Source organism: Bombus vancouverensis, chromosome 5 (assembly GCF_051014615.1).
Source record: "Bombus vancouverensis nearcticus chromosome 5, iyBomVanc1_principal, whole genome shotgun sequence".
Lineage (NCBI taxonomy): Eukaryota > Metazoa > Arthropoda > Insecta > Hymenoptera > Apidae > Bombus > Bombus vancouverensis.
Genome location: NC_134915.1, coordinates 12,700,475 through 12,723,758, shown reverse-complemented (window position 1 = coordinate 12,723,758; position 23,284 = coordinate 12,700,475). Strand labels below are relative to the sequence as shown.

General features: G+C 42.7%; 1 protein-coding gene across 4 annotated transcripts in view; it reads right to left on the bottom strand.

Annotated features, from left to right (window-relative positions):
* Window positions 1-4,566: 4,566 nt before the first annotated feature.
* Window positions 4,567-23,284, bottom strand: part of pum (pumilio) — a 63,130-nt gene continuing 44,412 nt past the window's right edge. For 3 of the 4 annotated variants that reach the window (XM_033332942.2, XM_076618517.1, XM_076618519.1), the window contains 9 exons: window positions 11,260-11,643; window positions 10,685-10,925; window positions 10,052-10,216; window positions 9,647-9,766; window positions 9,272-9,566; window positions 8,940-9,180; window positions 8,378-8,768; window positions 8,129-8,297; window positions 4,567-7,989 (listed from right to left, as the gene is read on the bottom strand). In XM_033332942.2, coding sequence (XP_033188833.1) covers window positions 7,674-7,989; window positions 8,129-8,297; window positions 8,378-8,768; window positions 8,940-9,180; window positions 9,272-9,566; window positions 9,647-9,766; window positions 10,052-10,216; window positions 10,685-10,925; window positions 11,260-11,643 — 2,322 coding nt within the window. In that variant the 3' untranslated portion in view covers window positions 4,567-7,673. The remainder of the gene's footprint in view (window positions 7,990-8,128; window positions 8,298-8,377; window positions 8,769-8,939; window positions 9,181-9,271; window positions 9,567-9,646; window positions 9,767-10,051; window positions 10,217-10,684; window positions 10,926-11,259; window positions 11,644-23,284) is intronic. The other variant, XM_076618518.1, reaches the window with a different exon arrangement.

Sequence of the window (23,284 nt, the reverse complement as noted above, 5' to 3'; positions counted from 1 at the left end):
TTTCTTTCGAGGTGGCGGTTTGTAGTGGCTCTCTTTCGTCGCTAGTGCATTTTTTATAAACCGTTTTTTTTTGACATGCTCTCTTTCGTTAGTTTTTTCCTTTTTTAGTTTTTACTTAAATGGTACAATGACGTATTTTTTATCATTTTTTTTTTGTCTCTTTAATCTACTCGCACTGTTCTGCCTGCTTGTAAAAAACATCGTCGAAAATGATTCTTTTCGTGGCTATTTCATCGTTTCTACGTTCTATACACTAATATACAAGTTACGCAATTTTTTTGTTTTAATCCGTATGCCTGTCCGTCCCACTTATCTAATTATCCGCTAACATGGAATACATTTCTTGTTCTTTATATCCCTCTGCATCTACCGTGTGTCCCAGAAGCATCACCGGCTCGTACATTGCTCGCGCGATTATCGAACAACAATTGTCTTTTTCTTTTTCATTACGTTCAACGTATGAACGACTGTTATCATGAAACGATAATGTTAACAAGAAGCTAAAAAAAATAAGAAGAGAGCTTTTAAAAACGTTACACCGTGTTGTCACGAAATTTCACACCTCTCCTTTCCAGGCGAATCGAGCAACGCAACATGTCAAACAATTTATAATTACAGCTTATACATGCTTCGTATATATTACAAACAGCTTACGATTTAGCCGATGACGCCTTTTTCTTTTCATTTCGCCGAAATGAACGACATTTAATTCGCAACAATGTACACGCGCATACGATTAAATATCGAAAGAAAAATCATGAATGACACGAGTCGACCCGCGTGCAAGTGTAAGAGCCAGTGGCGTGGCAAACGAGTGTACGCATACATATATGACATATATCTGACAAATATATACGATATATATATATTTATATATATATGTTCAATTAGCCCTGCGAATCCGTGGTTGTTTCGTGTAACCGTGTCGAGGATAGATGTGTAGGTGTATACTGTGAGATTATGTAATGTAATGAAAATGACGATATCTCTGCGGTGAGAATAGCGCGCTACTGTACATCAGTCTTAATATCAGGGCGCACCATTCCCGTGGATGTTCTTCTACGTCCTCTTCGTCCTTCCTTGGTTCACGCGTGCGACCGCGCGCGGATTCACGTCCCGTCACCTAAAGAGCCAGCCAAAGGAACGCTGAACGGTGAACCAAGGATGTAGCGAATCAATTTACTATTTCACGTTTTCCTTTGTTATTCGATTAACTGTATAGCGCCATGGCAGTTGAAACCGGTGGGTGCGAAGATGAAAAATGAAGAAGAACGCGATGTCTTAGATCTGTGTGCTTCTTTCGCGCGTGTATGTGTGTGTGTGTGTGTGAGCGCGCAAGCGCGCTCGTGTATATTGTATGTATTCGCAAGCTTGCATTCAACGAAGAGAGGCAAGCTGTTGCTTTTTTTTTTCGTTGAATACTTGTAAACGGATACCGTGGCATATCATCACATCACCAAATAATATCGATCTTGTATGTCTACCTATGTGTGTAGGGCATGCGTGATATATGCACATGTAGCGTATACGTGTGTGTAGATGAGTGTATGTTGCGTGTGTGTGTACGATCGAGTGTGTTCTACAAGTGGGAGGTCGCAGATCTTTCATATATATATAATACAATTAGCATGTAGTATTAAAATCATATACAATTGTTACAATATTTAAATAGTACTTATTACATATATATCATATATCGATAGTTTTCAAAGGTTTTAGGTATACATATACAGATATATATATATTTATATGTATATATATGTATAATCAATTATTTATAGGGTTGCTTAATTGTCCTCCTCTTTCGGATCATATGCGTTCCCACCGGGAATCCTTTCTTGATTTTGCGTTTTCTGTATATCTTTGTTTCTTTATCATGATGTTCGCAAGATACCTTCAAGAAAGAGTGACGTGTGTCCGGGTACAGATGGGGCGAAAGAGAAAGAGATGATTGTATCTAAAGTACAAATATTAGAGGCTTAAAGGGAGCGCAAAGGGATATACGTAACGCAACGTGGGAACGCTGTCATATTACTTGCACGATATCTCTGTATATGCCGAATCGAACATCGTGTTGATCGTTTGCAGATAAATGTTGTTATATAAAACAGTAGTCAATTTATCTTTCGCATAAATTTCGTTTAATCGATAAATGCTCGTCGTGCCCCTCTTGGTGAACATTTACAGTTACAAGAATTTAGAGTGGGGCATTTAACTGAAATTTAGACGAGACAGTAAAAAATATTCGTTTATCAAATACTGTTCCATGTGATCCGTTACATATACAGAGATATTACGACACGAAGATGCTCCTTTGATAATGTGATCGGCGTGCGCGAAACTTCATGAATACGAATTGTGCTGCGGCAAATTTCAATGGTTTTTGTCCAATTGAATTGCTAGATTGGGATGTTTACACGCCTTCTATAAATTGGAAGAGACGAACGAGCCGGTCGGTCGTCTTTCCCCTGGTTTTATTTTGCTCTTTTCTTCGTTAAAGGCAAGAATAAGTCCGATACTGTTTGCGTTACAAATCCCGCGATTCGGATCCTTTATTAACAAAATTTTTCATTACTCGGTGACGAATCGTATAATCGCACAGAAATTTACAAAAAGACATACCAAACTGTGTGTACAGAAATACTAAATAATGTGTATCGCACTTTTACATATTTTACAAAGAGTACACGCTCTTAAGGAATAGGATGTACGATTCGCTATAACTAGACAAATTTCGCAGACGGATCTGAGATCGCACAATCCGTAATGCAGGAAAAGAACGAACGGTGAAAGAATACAAAGTTCAAAGTTACAAAAAAAAAAAAAAAAAAAAAAGTCGAGAAATCGTCGTGTGTAATGTTATGCGTATCATGAACGTATAATTCCGATTTTTCCATCTTTTTCCCGCTCTTTACGTTTTGTTTTATACATGGTGCACGAGCACATCGTAGAAGTCGCGCAACCAATAATTATTTCGTCCTTCTCGCGCTATATAAAAAATTTACACTATTTATAATCAAAAGTTATTGATGAATTTCTTTTCCATTCCTCAGAAGCTTAGAGATGTATACATATATATAACACGACAGCAATAAGGTTGTCAACCTATCGCTAAACATTTGCACTAAACTGTTTTTTTTTCGTTTTTTATCTTTTAATTAAAGTAAAGATTTGTATCTTTTCTTTTTACTCTTGCTTCAAAAGGACAAAATGAAAAAGCCGGAGCATAAAAAAATGTGTTCGTACTATTTTATGTATCATATTTATAAAGCGTTATATACGTGAGTTTGTCATACTCGTGTTTTCATATATATATATATATATATATATGTATATATATATATATATATACACACACATATATGTATATACGCATATATATACATATATATATATATATACATATACATATACATATATATATATGTATATATATATATATACATGTATGTATGTATGTATATATATATATAAAAGTGTGTATAAAGCAATTATTAGTAATAACAATAATAATCCGTAGAGGGAAGGTCGTTAATCAAACAATATTGGTAATTATAGCAATAATAATAATAATAATAAGAAGAAGAATCATAATAATAATAATGATAAGAATCATAATAAGAATATTAATAATATAATTATAATAATAATAAAAGTATAATAATAATGAATAACCTTAGCTGATAAGACATGAGATTTTGCGTTCGATTTTCGCTTCTGTTGAGTGACTTTTCGGTATTCATTTTTTGCGTTTTTTTTTTCCTAACTCGACAGGGTGATTATCGTGATGGTTCTATTACAAATGAGATGTTGAATTCCGACGTTTAATTTACAGATGATGCGCGCGATTTACACGGACGAAGGAACTATCGTCATTCCTTATTAAATATTAATACAACATATTGACGTCGCATATTTATGTAACTCGCGTTTTAAAAACGGCAAAGTATCCTGTCGGCTGAGGATGAAAAGTGGCGGTTGGAATGTCTCTGTCCTGTATATGTTGAGTTTTTCCGTTTCGTTATATCGTACATGTGACACTGTTTTTCATCTTTAATTTCTCTTTTTGTTTTTCTATGTCCTTGACATTTTTTTTCTTTGCTATTCGCGGCTCTAAAACGAGCAGCCTCCTCTCAGCGATTTCCGAAAAGATCGAATTCAGGTGTGGGGAACGGTAGCTCGCGTACGTTATCATCCATTCTCCACGAGTACCAGTACCAATCGATCGAATTACTCAGAGAATCCGTGGGCAGATTGGAGGGAAGCAAACGAGAAAGAACGAACGGTCGTTTAAAACCCGATAAGTACTGAGTCTTACGCACTTCCCCTCCTAAACATTTCCAAACTTTTCCTCCCTACTTTTGAACCTGTCGCGCCATTATTACTTTTTGACAGCAATCCTTCAGCAAAGACGAAAGAGAAAGAGAGAAAGGGTTTACCTAAGAATTTGTCAATTTCGTTAATAAATCGTTATTTACAATATGTTACAAAGAAAGCGGCTATTTTCTTCCTCTTCTTTCTTTTTGGCTCTTTCCTTTTCTTTCCGTTTCCCTTTTATTTTTCACATCTTTTTTGTACAAAACCCTAACGGACCTCGAGTTGTTTGCGCTGGTTCCTTCTATCTTTATTTTCTTGTTCCTCTATTTTTTGTTTCTTTTTAGAATTCTACACGTTTAACATCTAAGTTAACAAAATATTATACATTGTACACAGTTGAGATACAACTCGATCTTATTACAACTACCTATCGGCTGTGAGAATGCAACACGCAACGAACTTCCTTTTTCGAATGTATACAAATAGGTGTGGCAAATGTGCGGCGCACACGAACGTCGAATTTAAAAACTTAGCAAGATTTTCTTTTTGTACAACCGTCGAGAATCTCTCGATGAAGAATAATTATATACATACATACTCGTGAAGTGATTTAGATGAAACGTTCTGCTTCGAAACGCTGTTCTGTTCTTCGAATTTCTCAGAAAACCTCTTAAGAACGAGCTACAAGTTATTCCAATTTTATCTTAAAAATGGAATAATAAATCTCCAATTCCGATCTGAATTTTTATTCCTCTAGGAATACGTCTTTAACAAATATAAAAATCTTACGCAACGAAGTATGCGTGAAAGTCGCCGAAATGAACTAAGTATATAGGTGAATTGTACAAAAGAAAATCCTTCGGAAAAGAACGCTATGAAATTGATGATTTTGATCGATGAACTGCTTCATCGAATGTACAAAATCTTAGGAATACAGAAAGTGATGCAAAAATACGTGATGCATGCACGATGTACGAAGCTAATCGTTAAAGCGGACGAGGCGAGACAGAGAAGAAAAAAGATACGAGAAATATAGTTATGCGTGTCCTTTTACAATGCGAAAGTTCGATTAAAAGGAACAAGTACGATATTATTGAAAACAGCTGAGAGGTGCTCTTTCCAACCGTCTTGTGTGATCAGTATATATAATACAATTGAAATGCTTGGTGTGTATAATATGTTGAACTAATGTGTGAACGTGTTGTAAAGGCGTAGGGAAAGAATGGCGCGAAAAGATATAGATACACACGCATTGGGAATATTAATTTCCTGACGTTTTTCTTCTTTTAAAGAACGCGTTATCATTTATACAATGTACAATGGATCTCGGTTACGTTCAAAAATCACCGCGATAATCGCGATGGCTGCGATTATTTAAAAATGGAAGGGAGTTATCGGGGATGTGGGTCAGAAGGGGTGGGATTTTTGGATGAATTCGAACATAAGTGATTTCCTTTCTCTAGAGTGTTTCCTTCGTCAAAAATCTTCATATTTTACAATTGAAAAGTATGTATAAATGTATGTGCCTGTACGTGTATAGAGGGGGAGATCGATGGGGAGATCGATGGGGTGGTTGAAACCATTTTTAAAACGGTAGGAGAAAGGGAAATATTAACGTATATTGATCGAGGGTCAGCAGCATTAGAACGTAAATCATATTTAAATTTAATATAATTAGTAATTATTATAATACACGATATTCACAAAGTGCGTTAAAAAGGAGAGAATTCCCATGAAAAATAAAATATTCATTGAATTTACGGTTCCTCACGATAAGGTTGTCACGTCGTACCTATACACATTTGTTATTTATTTATATCACAATTTACAAAATTTGGGGATCTCGGGAATAGGAGAAAGGAGAAACAGGGCGGAGGGGCAAGGATCGGAAGGAAAGGGATGCAAAAAGGATGTAAGAGAGTAGAAAAAAAAATGCTTCGCGCTTCAGAGCGACAAACGTAAAAATGAACAAAGGAGAACCGTGCTAACGACTTGATGTCTCTCCTCATTGTTTTGTTTCTGTCTTTTAGTTTCATTCTTTTCATCTCCTGTTAAGTTCTGTCTTCGAGAGATGTACACACATATACATAATATACTGATTCATCTTCCAAATTCTTATAAACGTTAAACGAGTAATAAAATCGATTTCTCTTTGCTTCTCTTGTCTTTCTTTTTTTTTTTCTTTCTTTTACGAACAATTTGAAGCAATCAAGGGGGCAGATCAGCGGTCAGGTATGGGGTACTCAGCTCCATTCCCATGTCAAACGCTATGCTAGATTTAATCAACATATCTGTAGCTCCTAACCTCTATCGAATCTGAATCGATATCGATTCAATGATCGGACGTATACCGCACAAACACTATTTTCAGCGTGCGAAGATAGTACGGTACACTTGCGATCAAAACATTTCGTGCATGGTGTTAACGGCCATCGCACCCTCATTACAGCTCGATATAAATGCATGCAGCTCTAAGATCTATCCTAGCTGTCTAAACACAATTTTCTCTTCTTCAAAATTTTTGTTGTTATTACCGAGTTTTAATCACGATGAGCCGTATGACTCAACTAACTTCTCCTCTTGTTCTTCCATTGTTTTATGCTTTTCTCATAGGTGTCTAAATGTTTGCCAGAGGACAGGGCCTACGCTCTTTCAAAAGAGTGCTGAGTTTAAAGAGCTTAACAATTTTACCCAAAATGAGGGGAAGTATGTCATAAATTGTTGGAACTATCATGCCGTTAAAACTGTTCTAAAACTCATTGAAAACGAGTGGTGTTTAAAATACAATCAGCCATCTCAGCACTAGTTTCTTTTATATAGTTGCTTGAAGCTTATCCAGCTATTGTGAGGAAACTCGGCTCTCGAACGTTATTAATGCAACTTTCGCGACATTTCAATGTAAATCGCTATTGATATATTACTCGGCAGCACGTTTGATTACTAATAGAAAAAATGCACTGTACTAACGTTATTTTAGAAGTTGATTTTTCCTGACACATATTTGACCTAAAAATTCGTTCTCCTCGTACCGTAATTTCGCGTTGTCCATTCTTGTTGATCTGTACAAATTGTTAGCGTCTTTCGTTCTTTATGGTTTTGCAAAAATAAGAAAAATTATCTCGGTAGTACTTTTTTTTCGTCTTAAGTGAATACGCGCGTATTCTCTTCTTTCAGCTTTATAGTTTCAAGAAGGGACAACGTGACAAGCGGCACATTGAAATGCATTCTTTTTTTTTTCCTCGTCCATTATATGTTTAATGACGATAGATACGTTGCATAAATATTACGTAGATCTTAGTACGTATTTTTTTGAACGTACGAAGATCCTCAAGTTGTTACTTTCCGAAACCGTACGCTTATAAAACCTGCGTTGGCTGCTGAGCTGGTGTAGATACTGCACCAGCAGCAGAAGCAGGCGGTCCAATAGGACCAAGATCACCTCCACCACTCGTAGCACCAGCTGGTGTTGCTACCCCCATTGCAGATGCAGTTTTCATGAAGAATTTCTCCAGCTTGACAATGATGTGCTTGCCATAGGTGTACTTGCGCAAGCTACCTAAATGTGGGCGGATCTTGTGCATCAGTACTTTACGTTGTGCTGGTTCTGCTACATCGATCATTTTCTGAACCACGTAGTTGGCATACTGATCCTTCATCATGACGTTCAATGCGCTATTTCGTAACAAGTATAAAAAGTAAGCAGTTAATGGCAAGTACAAACGAATTTTAGCAACAAGTTGCAACAAAAGGAATATTGGTGGAAATAATTCTCGTTGATAAATATCGAAGTTTTATATGTTGCGAAACCTACTTGTCGTTAAATCCGCATACTTCCTCAATGAGTACAGCACGCTCTTGTCTTGTAGCATGGGTCACACACTTTTCAACGACGTTGCTCGCAAATTTATGTTGAGAGAGAGTAAGTACTTTACCCCTAACACTGCTGATTAACTGTGCCTTGTCTTCCGGCTTTCCATGTTCTATAAAACAAACACGTACGAATGAATTACTCTGGTAGGAAAAGAAAGTTATAAATATATTTTTAAGCAACGACATTTACCAAGCACATGTTGGATCACATAATTTCCATATTGATCTTGAATAAGTTGGTCAGTTGCAGCGTGTAACTCTTGAAGAATGCCCTGAGTTTGTTCAGGAGTGCAGTGCTCGAGAATACGTTGAATTACTCTGCAACCGTAGGGATGAGTACTCAAGGAATACACTTGACCAGCGAATGCTCCGATTACAAACTGCAGTGCTCGTGGTTCAACGCACTCGATGCATTTTTGCACAACGTGATTTCCATTTTGATCTTTAACGCATTTCAAAACGTGCCCGTCCAGTTCACGGACAATCTCTTGTTGCTGTTCTGGTCCGATCGATTCGAGAGCTTTCTGAATCACTCTACAACCGTACATTTGCAGTGCCAAAGGCAGTACGTGTCCTCGAACCTAACATCAACGATTAATTGAACGCTAGTAAAGATCTAAAAGACTTTATGCATCTACTTTAATCGTTCAGCTACAATTATTTTCGATCAATAAGTATCAGTTGACACGCAAAGGTATTCATCATTTAATCTACTTCCTACATACGTAAATAAAAATGAACGTCGTAATTACCTTCTGGGCAAGGGTGGATTTTTGTTCCGGCGTACCGAACTCAAAGAACTTCTGAATAACATAATTCCCGAAAACATCGGTCATCAATGAATAAGCAGAAGTAAGGATCTCTTGGAATACAAGCTGCTTTTCGCTAGCCGAAGCACGTTCTAATTTCTGCTGAATAAAACGGGAACCATGCTGATCTTGACTGAATTCAACTATGTGATTGGCCAAATCACGTAGCTGAAGACTCGGGAATCTGAAGTACATGAGAATTGCTTGTAACATAAGCTGTGTTACGAGACAATGAGACACTCGTGTCCTCGAGTGATAACTGGGGAAGCACGTACCGGTTATTCCTAAAGTCTTCTAACAAACGTGATCGTCCACCAGCATTTTTGTCCCCGATGCTGGTCGTGCCACTGCGGCCAGGTTTGCCCACCAAGTTCGGGAAAAGAGAGCTACTAGAGCCGAAAACCCCGTTGGCTGTTAAAGCTGGAACTGCGCTAGCACGGAACTTGGCTTCAGCGCCAGGGGCAGCAGATACCCGACTTGCTCCACCGACGAGTCCACCTAAAGACCCTCCCAAAGTTGGCGGCGGTGTTAAGGATAATCCTAATGGGCTTGGCGATGCAGTTACTGTGCCTGCAAATAAGATCGTGCAACTGTAGACGAACGTACTTAACCCTCCGAATTATACAACACACAGAGCAGCGGATCAGTACCTAGGGCTCCGTAACTCTGAGGCCATTTTGCACGGCTGTACTCCAAGCTAGGGCTGAAAGCAGATGTATTTCTATCGAACGAATCTCTCCGGGCGGTCGAAGAAGCTCCAAGACCTAGACCTGAGAACAGATAAGAAGAGATGCGAGATTTTCTAAAAGCCGAATTTCACTAAGGGACAAGCTCACGATTGTCGATGTATGATTGTTTTAAGGTATACAAAGACGTCACTAGGAGAATACGTTCAAAATGACAAGTGTGTAAAGACAAACGATAAGGCTCTTGCAAAGCATGCAAACATATGCGGTCGTTATGTACAAAAGAGAAAAATCGAGGACACCGCCGACGCCTGAAACTGAAACATCCGTTTCGAAAGAGTGTGTTGTTCGTTGGCTAGGAATGTGTACCTGTACTCTGAAGCTGAGCGGGCGAGCCTAGTGCTCCCAGAGGGGAGCCGCCATATCCTAGTGCCGCTAAACCTGCGGCTAGTCCCGATCCTTGCTGTTGTGCCTGCTGTACCGCAACTGCTTGAGCCTGTGCAACCACTGCTGCTGCACTGCACGCCGCCAGACCTGCACCAAAAGCCCGCAACCCACACACGCTCTTAGTTATCAATTAATTTGCCGTACCTTACCGACCTTATACCGTCTATAAGCCTAGCGGTACACCGTTCCAACACATACACACGCACGCTTCCGGTATCGACAACGAATTCGTACTAGACATTTTTAGTCACCAGGTTAATACGTGGCGTGTATACACGTATGTACAAGTAACAAAGAAGTTATTCGACGTTAATATATATATATAAATACATATGTATATTTATACGCATAACTGTTTCTCAAAAATTCACTGATATATTTAATCGTGAGTCATGCATATGTATAGGCTATACATAATATGTATATAGATTTATATATATATGTATACCACGTAGAACAGAATCAATATGTCGGAAAAAAAGTAACACATATCTACAATGCTGATGAGCAGTCCGGATATTTAATTACAATCTCTATGACTACAACGCTTCTTACCCAAACATTCTCCCGGTGTTGCGTTACTATGGGACGTAGGAGTTGGCTGGGAATATAGACTCGGTGGTGGTGGAGCCGGTGGTCCTGGTGGTGGTTGTGACGGAGCTCTGTTTACCAAAACGGGCGCTGGGCTGACTAATCTCATAGGGGTTGCCGCGGAGCTTAATCCACGCACCCCACCCATCACGATGGATCCATTCTGATCGTAGTACGCCGGTATCACCTGATATTGGCCTTGAACCTGTCAATACATCGATATAAAATCAACTGTATATCAAACGTAATATTAATTTGAGAACGCCGTATATTAGAAGCAAGTAGCAGCTCTGTTTGACACAGAAACGTAGGAACGTTAATGAGCTGGCAAATTGTTGCTCGAAGTTTATATTTAATCCCCACGGCCAAATTTAATCGAGAAACGTTCAACAGGCGAGCGACGGGAGAGACTTTGCACGCAGCGAAACACATATCGGCAATAGCTGAAATTGCGTCGCGACAATAGGATTTATTTCTAAACACATGCGTCCGATCCGAATGTCCCATTGGAAAGCGGGCTAGCTAATTAACTTGCTTACAGTTTGAGCCAAATTATTTGCAGTGTCTTGAACGGCAGCTGCCGCCGCAGCCGAAGATGGTGTCAATGGTCTCCTAGGAGGCGGCGGAGCGGCAGCTTGAGGAGGTGCCTGCGGTAGCAATCCGGCTGGATAAACCCACGGCGCTACTCCATAATACTGCGGCACCACTGGAGGTGGTGCACCGGCTATCAATGCTCCGACATATGGTTCTTGACCGCTGATTACGGTATACGGTGCCGTGGGAAAGTTCTGCTGTTGTTGTTGCTGTTGTTGTTGTTGAGCTTGCGAGGCGGCTAGGTACTGCTGCTGCTGCTGTTGTTGCTGCTGCTGCAGGAGTTGCAACTGCTGTGGAGTGGCTCCTTGCGGCTGACTTCGGAATAGTTGCTGCAACAGAAGGAAATCGTATTCGTTAAGCACAATTTTACTCGTTTCTTCCGCGGTTACGTGTGGTCGTCGGTAATAACTCTACCGGACTCTGTTAAAGATACACGTAGGTTCACGGCGCGAGATACTCGTTGTAATCCTCTGTAATTTCACGTCCCTTCGTATTATTACCTTTTACGAGATACCGTACAACTTAATATGCTCAATTATTAATGAAATGGGAAAACAGCCAGCTACCATCATGTACAGGAATTTAGTTGCAAAAACGTCAAATAGCAGGAGCAGTTGGTAGCGACAGGCGATTGCGAATTTTCGGTAATACGTGGCAGGTCCACGAAGCATTACAAATGACGTCAGCTTCTCCTCACCGTCTTAATTTATTCGACAATACGTAGCGAGCGTTTACCGAGGAACTCTGGGCAAAACTCCAATCGCGTTGGACAGAGATTAAAGCGTCCAAGAGTCGGAGAAGCGGCCGATTGAATTGTTAGTCGTGTAAATCTCCACGGTGGTAACGTAATCGGTGCTTCGAGGCTCGATGGCGACACTCTGTTACCGGGTGAGAATCGAGCCGGGCCAGGTTTAAAGTTTCGAACCAAGGTCGAAACATGAGAGAGGAGAAGCCAGGAGGCGGGATTGTCCACGTTCACAGATATCGGTGTAAAAGCAACGTTAAAGTTGTAGACAGCTAAGGCCTGGTTGGCTTGGGTCGACGACCCCCTGCGGACGTTCACCGACAAGCGCTCGCCTCTATGTTACCGGTACTCGTTCTGGACTCTCTAATTGACCGACAAACGCGGTACAGTTTGACCGTGGACGGAACGCTCGTACCAAAGAATCGCGTTTGATTCAATCCATATCTTTCTGTCGATATCTCGAATATTCGTATCACGTTGCCTCGGCGACTAGAGAATAGAATTGGTTAATTTTGGCAAACCAATTTCACGTAGAAAAGTTCCAATATATTGATTCTAAATAGACTAAGAACGAAACAGTGACGCGAGGTTCGATCGAATAGCGTCGGCCGTTACGTCAACGTTAATTGCTAGGATTGCAATACAAATTACAGACGCTATTACGAACGAATAGTCTTTGGCGTCAACGTTTCATTTAGCCGGGAAGAATGCATTGGCTTCTTCCCCAGCAATTACGCTTTACTCGTTATGGAAGAGGACCACCTACGACATTTTTCCCGTGCCGTCATTAACTTTGACCATAAAAATAATCCCTCTAGGTCCCTTAACGAACACAACGATCTGTGTCTAAATAAATAGGCATTGTTCCGAGTAGGTTGTTGCTCCGCGAGAGCGTAGAAACTTGAACCATTCACGACACGCTCTAGCCCTCCGAGTCAGCGATGCGTTTCGGGTATTAACCTCTTCCGGAAGCGGCTCGAGCTTCAACCAAGGCCACGGTTACGTTCGGTGATTGTTCCATGCGCGAACCTTGCGGACCCCTCTTCTTTCCCAATCTGGTGTACAGGTTGCTTTTCTTGTTGCTCAAGGTTTAACAAATTCGGAAAGTCTGCTTATACAACGACCCAACGAAACTCGAGATACCGAGGCAAATTTATCTAAGTAAAGCGATTTTAAAGATCTGAGGTGCTATTATTAGGATATGAGGTATATTTAATAATGTTATACTAAAATTTAGTGTAAGCACACGTACAAAAATAACGTATACCGGTAGTAATCGTCGCTCGCGCCCGATACTATTACACCGATCACACAAAGGATAAAAATTCGACTGTCCTAGGCAACCTGCTAATAAACACATTTATATCGACAGACTTATTACAAAAAGTTCAAAGTTACAGTTCTTATGTAACTCCGGTTGAAGGTTACAAATAACGGCTGTAACAATCTGTCCCGAGTTCGTTTGCTCTGCCCTTGTAAACCAAAACAACATTGGCACAATAATATGAGTCTCTCCAGATTCGAATTTTCCGTTGACTTTTCTACGTTCATGTGCCGCTACAGATCGTTCTAACGTAACGTCTTTTCGCAAATCTATGAGGCTAGAAGGGGTTTCGCTTACATCGATGATACGCAATGCAGACAATCTTTTTGATATGCAGGATTTGAAAATTTGCAGGGCCTAGTTGCAATCAACGTTAACCCACTTCTCGATATGGTACAGTGTAGCCATTCGAAGTAACTAAGGGCCATAAAACTGACTGACTTGTTTATTTTATCTCCAGATACATCTCTTGTTACGAATCTATTCGAGGAAGAGCAGCACAGTGTAATTCGCTAAACCGGCTAAACGATAGGCGCCAGATCAGGCTCTTAATATTTATTGCGTCTACGAAATGTTTAATAACGCTGTATACTATCTTATCGCTGGCCTGACCCGTGTGGCACCAACGATATACAACGGCACTCCACACCCTACTATCCTGCTCTATCTTTCAATCTCATTCAGCGATTAAGTTTCAATTACTTAACACGCTGTAATTTTCAATCTTCCAGCAGGCATGTGAAAGAAAGATTGCAATATCTTATACCGATACTGACAAAGCAGATACGAAGAGGAAGCGGACAGGATTCGAGTTGTGGTGTCACCAGCTGACGGTTGACACGTCGATGGCTTACCATAGGAAAGCGTAGAAAAGAACGGTCGAGGGGCTACTCAATTCACGGCACAGTTTTCAATGGAAGTTGCAGCAGGAGCCATTACCGCAGAAGTCATTAGTGCCCTCGAACGGGATGAGGTGAAAACGAACGCCTAAATGGAAATCACGGTGATTGCGTTTGAAAAGGGGTGAAAAAAAAAATGGGGTTGAAGCTCGACACAGAACCGGGGGAACCGTTTGATTTTGGCAAGGGTGGAAAACAATGCCCGAGAACATTGTCGTAGGTGAGAGAAGAGGGCTGCTATACGTTCCTGGAAGTGTGACTCACTGTTGAATACGTAAGGTTTCCGCCGGCGGCTTACAAATCCGCGCTACAATACCAGGCCTATTGATTCCTGCTCTCTACACGCTCGAGTATCCACACACGTTGAAGAGAGAATATCTGGCACGAGTCGACCGTGACAATCGTTGCCAGATTTTTCGAAAACCCTTCGGGCATTATCCGTCCTTAATGGTTGGTGGCATTCGAGTTTTCCGCTTATACGACCGCGATCACGATGCGTACACGACCGCACAGTTTGTGCGCAACGATCATTCTACTCGTGCTTGCTAATCGAATATAGCTGGCGCACGCTCGTTCGAGCTCGTACTACTATTCGATTGAGGAAGTTAAATGGCATAAATTAAGCCTGGTGAGGTTCGCGAGAATGCGATCAATTCTCTTTGTGGAACAGGTATTTTAACACGCCTTCATAGAGCTCGATCGCCTTCCAAACGAGACGATTCGTTTCTTATTAAATTTCATTGGATCGGTAAGCGTTAAAAAGACGAGCTTTGACAAGAGGAGCTCGGTCTCCAGTGCCAGAGAATTACACGTCCAGCGAGGAACGGTAGAATTGGCGAAAAGCCCGAACTTCGATTACCAACGGTAGAAGCGGTCCACAGCCGGCGTAATCAGTGATATAAGAAGCATTAAGCGAGAGATATTCGTTACTAAATCCCTCGCAACGCGGTCGTGAAAACGGGTTTCAACGAACGGAGTTCAACGAACTTTCGAGCGTGCTCGTTTGACTTTCAAAACGGCGTGCTTCGAATGGTAACTTTAACATTTACCACACGAACTGCCTTTCTTGCGGCGCGAGTGAACCACGTTCGAAACGATCGATCGTTTTGACCGTCATGCCGCGCTGTCGAAATTTTCAACTCGACGATTTTCGCTCGGCCGAACGCCGAACGTAGAAAATCAGCCAAGCAAAACTAGCACCAAGTTTACGGCAGCCGATGGCCCAATGGTGTTGCGACGTCGTTGCGGATAAAGTAGAAGGGAGGAGACGATGTTTCTCATCGTCTTTCTTTTTATCCGTCTCTGTCGCTTTCATAGTCCAACAATCAGCGACATCGCACTTTCGACGTGGCAGGACGTGCCAGCAACGACACTCTCGAAGAGAGGAAGAGAAATCGTTTGGACGCGCAACGCCGATAACTTTTGTCGTTAATACGTAGCGTGTTGTGTTCCCTTCGTGTGTTACGCGCGTAAACTCTGTTGGAGAAAGATCGATGTAATACGGGCATGAAAAGGTCTCGAATCGGAGCATGCATCCGCCAGCAGCGTTTTATCGTTCATGCATTGTGACAATCGCGAGAAACTTTGATAACGGCGTGGATATCGTACCGGTGGTGTTTCGATAACGCATTTTAGTTTCGCTGACACTAACGTTACAAACATTCAATTCTCAACGCGTTACGGTTTGCCGATCGACCGCAACGCGTTTTGATACGATTATTCCTAACCTGATGTGCGCGAATCGAGAACACACCACCACGATCAAGTCGATCGGTCCCTCCAAACGTGTCGATAGATTCTTATCTTTATCAAAAGTTCAATATACATAGCAACCAATTACTTGATACGGCGTATACGTTGATTTAAAGATGATTTTTATTACAATCGGAATAGCGATTACTCGTTATCTTGAGAAAATACCGCGGAGGAGTATGAAAAATATTATCTAAATTTATAAATTTCATCGGGAAAGGTTTGCACAATCGAGACCCAAATCTTGAAAGACCGCATCTGTTTGGCCGAAATGTGCTTTTCAGTGCACGATCGATGTTGACGTCAGGCAGCTAACTTGAAAATGGGTTGCAAGTAAGTATTGGTAGACAAGGTATGCTCCATTGGCCTTGTAATGTCACGCGTACCTCGATAATTACGTATTCTGATGCCTGATCGTCGATGTTGTATCACGCGTTCCATTCTCTTCTCTCAACTTCGTACTACCGACGACTTCGGCGACAAAAAATAGAAAGTTTCGTGTTTCTTTAATTCCTTAACTAATCTTTCACCTGTGTAAGACAGACCACCGAAGAGGATGGCGCGCAGCTATTGAAACTTTTCGATTACAAGCGCGCGCGAACGTCAGAGACCGTAATGTTCGTGCATCTGCGAGTGGTAATGAACGATGGAACTAGCCGGTAAAACTTTCCACCAGGTTGAATTGAACTGAATCTAGATTTCGGCCTGCACATTACCATATCTCCTAGGCGAGCGCGTATTATTGATTCTAACCGAGCAAAGTCGCTATTCCGCTTGGATAGCAGCGCGGCGTGCCGCGTGCACGTAAACCGCTTTGGCAAAGACGAATTTCGCCAGGGAAATTTATTAACATTTCGCGGCCGAGGCAACGCCATTAGCTCGCTTTGATTGCCGCCAATCTGAATATCAACCTTGAACGAGCGTTTTACGAGCCCCGCGAAAACTATCTATGATATAAGCAACCAGAGTGTGCGCATTCGCTTTCCGCGGGGAACAATAGCGATGCGCAACGAGGGAAGCTTGACTTTTAAAATTAGAACTTTTGGCCAAGGGAATGATCTCGATGATCGTGGATTGATGATCGCGAATCGACGATTCATTTCTCCGGCGATAAAAGAGTCGTTCGGATTGGCAGAACGACAGATGGGAAATGTGGCATGAAAAGCAGGACGCGTATCGATGAATCGAAAACTGGCGGGGCAGAGCAGAAGCAGGATATTTGTGAAACACGGGCTGTTTGCGTGAAATAAAAGTACAACGATAAATAGCGGAGAAGCCCGTTACTTAACCGCTTCGGAGCACCGTTAACTCACCTGACTGCGTGTACGGAATATACAGGGTGTCTTCGACGTGGCTGCACAACGACATATTCCCACTTGGCTCTATATCGAAAACGTTCGCGTAGGTAATTTTCCAATCTAAATCCCCCATCGACGTCGTAACCCGTTCTCCGATTATCGTTACAATTGTATCACGTGCTATTAATTACCAAAAAGCCTGGCAAATCTCGTGTTTCTCCGCTCGTTCCCCGACATCGATGTTAATTAAACCGAACGTACTTTTATCACGAATTTCCTCTCGGATCGATCGTTCCTCCCAAGCACGAGTCACGATCACGGTTAGATAGATAATGATAATTCTTTTAAACAGAAAAATATTCCGGCGTTCGAACAACAGAATTCCGGTCTACTTCTACATGGACGCGATTCAAGAACTGGTTCGATAGCCATCAGGAACAATCGGGGACGCAACAATTAAGACGATACAAAAACAACGAGGACCCTGTGAATGCAGAGAGCCGAAGAAATTATTCGTTCCCGGAGGCGACCGTCTCGGACCCCGCCTATACGCCAGCCGGTAGAGACGAGCAGGATTCGTGACAACGACGACGAGAACGACGACGAGATCGACAACGACGACGACGACGACGACGATAACGGCGACGTCGACGATGGCGAAGATCGCATTCCCCGATGGATTCATTTCAACGAAAAGAGGTCAAGGGTCGAAGTGTCCGATTGCAACGACAATTTCCAGAGACGTCGATCGTTTCATGAAATTACCGCTGCGTTCAGCGGCACGGTATTTCGATGTGTACAAGGCCGAAATTGCGCAGCATAGTTTGGTGAAGCTGGTATTTCGCAGGCAGATTTGACCGAGTCATGAACTTGGCCAGTATTCCAGTCCGGTTTCCATTGACCGTAACGCGGCTGCGTTCGTTCCGCGACGTGAAATCGCGTGCAGACGTGTTACGATTAAAGCAGTGGAATGACTAATTAATCGGGTAGAAACGTTCGCGTGTTCGGCTGCGATACAGCTCGATTCAAAGGAAGTGCGATCGAGGAGCATTCTAGAAACGCCTGAAACGACAAATTTCGTTGATAACGCGTGGAAGAATCGTTTTGCAGGTTTAAGTAGGCCAGACAGGATATGGGGAAAGTTTTAAATACCCTTATCTATCGTTGAGCTTGTTCAACCAGTGTTAGGAAAACGCGAAAGAAAAGCACAGTGTAAAACGTTGTTTCACGATGGCTACCGCTCGCTCCAGATAACGCGTCGCTCAGAGCGATGCCAACTTTCTAAGCGTGTGCAGGGTCCGTTCTTTCCGCAGTTCCCGGTATAAATCACGCGATCGGGCCGGCAACGCTCTCTGCGTATATGTATACACGTGTATGTGTGTGTATGTGTGTGTGTGCCGGTTGCGGAGAACCGCTGGTGTTAATGTTCCATCGGCAGAAACCGGTTCCCCAGACACCGGGAATCGATCGAATTGACCCAAGCTTGCTCAACGCACGATACCCTCCTGACTTTGTACCGTTCTCCAACCAGCCACCGAATGATTCGTTGTTTTCGCGTCGCGTATCTCGTCAACGTCATCCAGGGAGAGCCTCTCTGCTCCTGTCACGACACATGTCTTTGTGTCACGAGGAAAACGGGAAGAAAAAGAATTTCGCGGATGCCACCTGTAAATTCGTCCGGTATCGCGTCGCTCGTCTCGACGTACAGACACATAGAAAATATGCGACGTCGAACAGGTTGAACGACGCCGGTGACGAAACCTGTAGTCAGGATGAGACAAACAAACTTAACTTTTCAAGCAGACGCGTCGCGGACAATCTCTGTTATACCGTTAGCTGGAACTGGTGGCGAGTCTCGGTTTAAGGCGGTTCATTCATGAAACATACATCAGTCCCGTGGTTTCGTGGGACTATCCACTATTCGAAAAATGAATGTGGAACGGATTCACAATTATCGAGGTAGTCCGTAGACATCCACATCGGGACTTGAAGACAATGCCTATTGTGAGCGTCTATTCGTGGTCTGGTCTCGCACGCAGCGCGTTTCCCGTTATAGGCGCTAGCCTAGTTGCAAAATTCAATTAAAATAAACTCTCTCGTTGGGACACGCGTCCTGTTCTCGGTGACGGCCGATCCCATAGGGAGAGACGAGTGAAAAAGTTAAAAACAAAGAAAAAAGACACTGAGCGGAGGCGGATACAGGAAGGAAACGAGGGAGAAATAGATAGATAGATAGAGAGAGAAAAGGAGAGAGAGAGAGAGAGAGAGAGAGAGAAAGAGAAGACACAAAGGTAAACTCGATGGAGGAGAACTCGCGTGATAAGGGTTGGAACCACACCTTGATACCAGATACCCCTTCGCGGTAGCTTTTAGCCAAATGACGCGGATTTTATTATTGGATGGCCTTTAAGGGTGCGGCCCGGTTATCCTGCCGCAGTCTAATGGGCCGTTAACCAGCCCCACCTTCCTCTTGGCATTTTTTTTTTCACGCGACACCCGTTATGCGTCACGTGGAGACCTGGATCGACCTCCGACACGCGACTCTATCGTATACGTAAAAAGAGGCCTACAAGAAACATCATTTTTTTCTCCCTATCACGAACGAACCTTTCGTCCTTCGTCTTCCACCATACGAGCCTGAGATTCACGTGTCACGAGAAGAATAGTAGCCGAAATTAAGGATGACAAATTGGTTCGTGCCTGATAATACTTCTTCGAAATGGACTGAATCTTTATATACGTGGTATCATAATATAATACTCGCGAAAGCGTGGCTTGACTTTCCTCTACGTTTTTACCACGAAAGTAAAATCACGACGACGAAGAAGGAAATCGAAAGCGTGTTTCGAAGACATCGCACGAATTTCGTCTAAGTGTCATTGAAACTTAGAATTTCGTTGGATCTGCGTTTTGACAAAACCGCATCCATGAAAGATCGCTCGTGAAAGCGTGTCGGCGGGAAGTATCCGGCGAAACCGATGCCGTGTAATTGTTCTCGAAGAGAAAAATCGATCGGCGAAGAAATTCGAAAGTCCGAGACCGAGTTGGATTTTGTCGCTAGAACGAAGAATGGGAAACTCTGGGAGGAATTAAAGGAAGTCCACCGTGGAAGCGTACAAGAAAGCGTGTCGTTGATGGAAACCGTGCCGAATACCTGGTCATCAAGACGAGACTAATTTCTACTACGTGATATTCCGAATTATTTGCTGTGCAATTTGAACACCGTTACATGAACACGCGCTGTACTACTTCTAAATATTTCTTACTCATTTGAATAAATAACAGAGTAAAACTTTAAATGCAAATACACGGCAAATCTAAAACGAAAATATCTAATATAACTTCCTGGTAATGCCGTCGATGTAGCATCTACTTTAATCAAGCTGGCAGAACCCGTAAAGTTTTCTCCGATGTTGAAACTTTGGAAATGTAAAAAAAGAGTTGGAGTACACTCGATGCTATTGGTACAAAAGCCATTGTCACCAGTGGTTTAGGATTTCTGATCCCGATCGTCCACTTCACCAGCTGGAGTGCCCTCTGACGCGAAGCGAGCACTGGTTAGAGGCGGAAAGTGGATTTAGAAAATCGAAACGGATTGAAGTATCGACGCGCCATCGAAAACGTACAAGTGTCGAAAATATTTCACGGTTAGTTAGCTAAACCTTCCTAGCGTCTCGGCTAAGTCGATCGTCCAACGCGTCTTCGTTCATCGGCCAATTCGGCTGATTAGCGAAGACCTCATCCGCCGCTCCTCTCGACGATTTCCTCCGCAAATTCGTTTTGAGGCAAATTTGTTCCGTGGACTGCGGGACGTTTCAGTTCATTGAGACGTTTGGCGAAGGAAACTGGGCGGAGAAAAGAGCGAGGTGAGCCAATTAGTTTTATTAAGGGGAGAGAAATCGGCGTAGGCGTCGTGCAGCAACGTAAGACGAGCGAGGAAGGTCTTCTCTCAGTGGCGCCGCCGATTTTATTAGACCGTTATCGTGCACCAGACAGAATATTTGTCTTCGCTTCGCCTCTTTGTCGTGCCGCAATTGTGCCCGTCCACTTTTGTTCGACCTTCTGCTTTGCTCACGCGCGTGTTGCGCGGTGAACACATTGTCGTGTGTATACGATTGCACGTGTATAAGAGCCTCACTCACGCCCACGTGTACATATACACGCAACTTACGTTGCTCGACTTTTCCAGCAGGGAAGGTCACAAAGTCGGTTCACGCCTCGCGATATCGGATTTATCAAATAATGGCCATCGATGATCGGATAAACGAAGCAAATATGTGAACGGCGAACGAACGGTGAATGGATTGAAAAAGCCTACAGACGATATGCGTTTCGCTTCGAAGAATTCAAATAGAGACCGATACGCAACATCGATGTATCAATATTTGTCGATGCTCGATTTCGAGGAGCGATGAATTTTCTTACGTAGTCAACGCATCGAAAATGTTATCAACGCGTGTACAGTTCTATCTATGAATCTTCTAATCGTCGTGTTTTTTTCCGACTGTGTTCGATTTTTCCTGCTGTTATGTTCCCAGCATTTGTCATCGATGGGATCTCGCGATCTCATCGACGAGACTGCAGTTGGGAGACATCAATCGAACACGACAAACCAGGGGGTGCTCGTTAACACGGCTGAACGGGAATCGATGAATTTGTAATCGTAAGAGTACATCGAGGACATAGAAAAAGAGGGAACGAGGAAGAGAAGTGGAGGGAACGAGAGTAGGCGTACGGGAAACTGTCGAGAGCGCGCACTGTCGAGGAAAAAATAAATAAACGACGATAAATACACGGAAGAACCGTTAATACGCAAAGATATCGGCGCGAATATCAAGAGGATGAGAGGAAGAAAGATAGAGGAAGAGAAACGGGTCCTCGTCGAGGCGTATGCTGCAAGCATGGGGTTGATTTTAATACCCCCCAGGGAGAGAGGGGTTGTAGATGTGACCTTTATGAAATGCTACAACCTTTGTAAGCCCTGATTGCACTTCTTCGTATATACAGAGAGGCGTACACAGACTCGAGCGCCTACACAAAGATGTACACGTATACCAAAGCGGTATGAAAGCGCGAGCGCGATGTGCATCGCGTGTACATGTAGAAAGCGGGCCTAACACAGTGTCTTAGGATCGTCTGGCTGTACACGAACCATTGTTTTTCAAACATACACGTCTCTTCCAACTATGTGCCTTAGGTTTGCCCGGCAGTATCGCATTCTGCGAGAGAAAGAAAGATAAACGGCTGGTGGTATCCGTATCGAAGAGGCGAACTGCTCGGTACACCATCCTCCGACGTATTTCCAAAGGCTGACGCGACTCGTGTGTGTGTCGCGTTGTCAGACAAGGAAAGGTCCATCGATCGATGGAAACATGGCTTTACGTGACGTTTACATACGTTTAGACGAGTTTACGCGTTCGCCTTAGACCTGTCGCCGATGCGAGAGAAGCTCGTATCTGTCATCTCACTGGGAATTGCCGCTAGTTTGCAACTTCCTTTGAGAGTCGCGACGAACTTTGCTTGAAGAGAGGCTGTTAGATTTCATTACGCCCCGCGCGCACCATCGAGGTCAAAGCCATTCTTTCGTGTTCTATGTCGCTACGTAGTATCCGAACCGTTTTCGAGGACAAGACCGACCAAGAGGAGAGAGTCACATCTACTTCTGTGATACATTTTCGACGAGTTCTTTTCGTTCATTTTGCTCTTGTAGCGTTAAAGTCGTAGGTAGACGCTGATAATTCGAGTATAGGTAGGCACAAAGTATAAAAAATCGGGGCTGATAACGTGGTTCGTGGAAAAGAGGCTGTAATCAGTGTAAATAGAAACGAAGGGGCAAAGGAAGCGGCAAGAAAATTGCAGGGATATCGTTCCAACGAATAGCTCCGCTGCGAAACAACGGTACTTCCGCGGTCGTAAACGTTGCTTGACCGTTAAGTTGACTCTTTTCGCCTC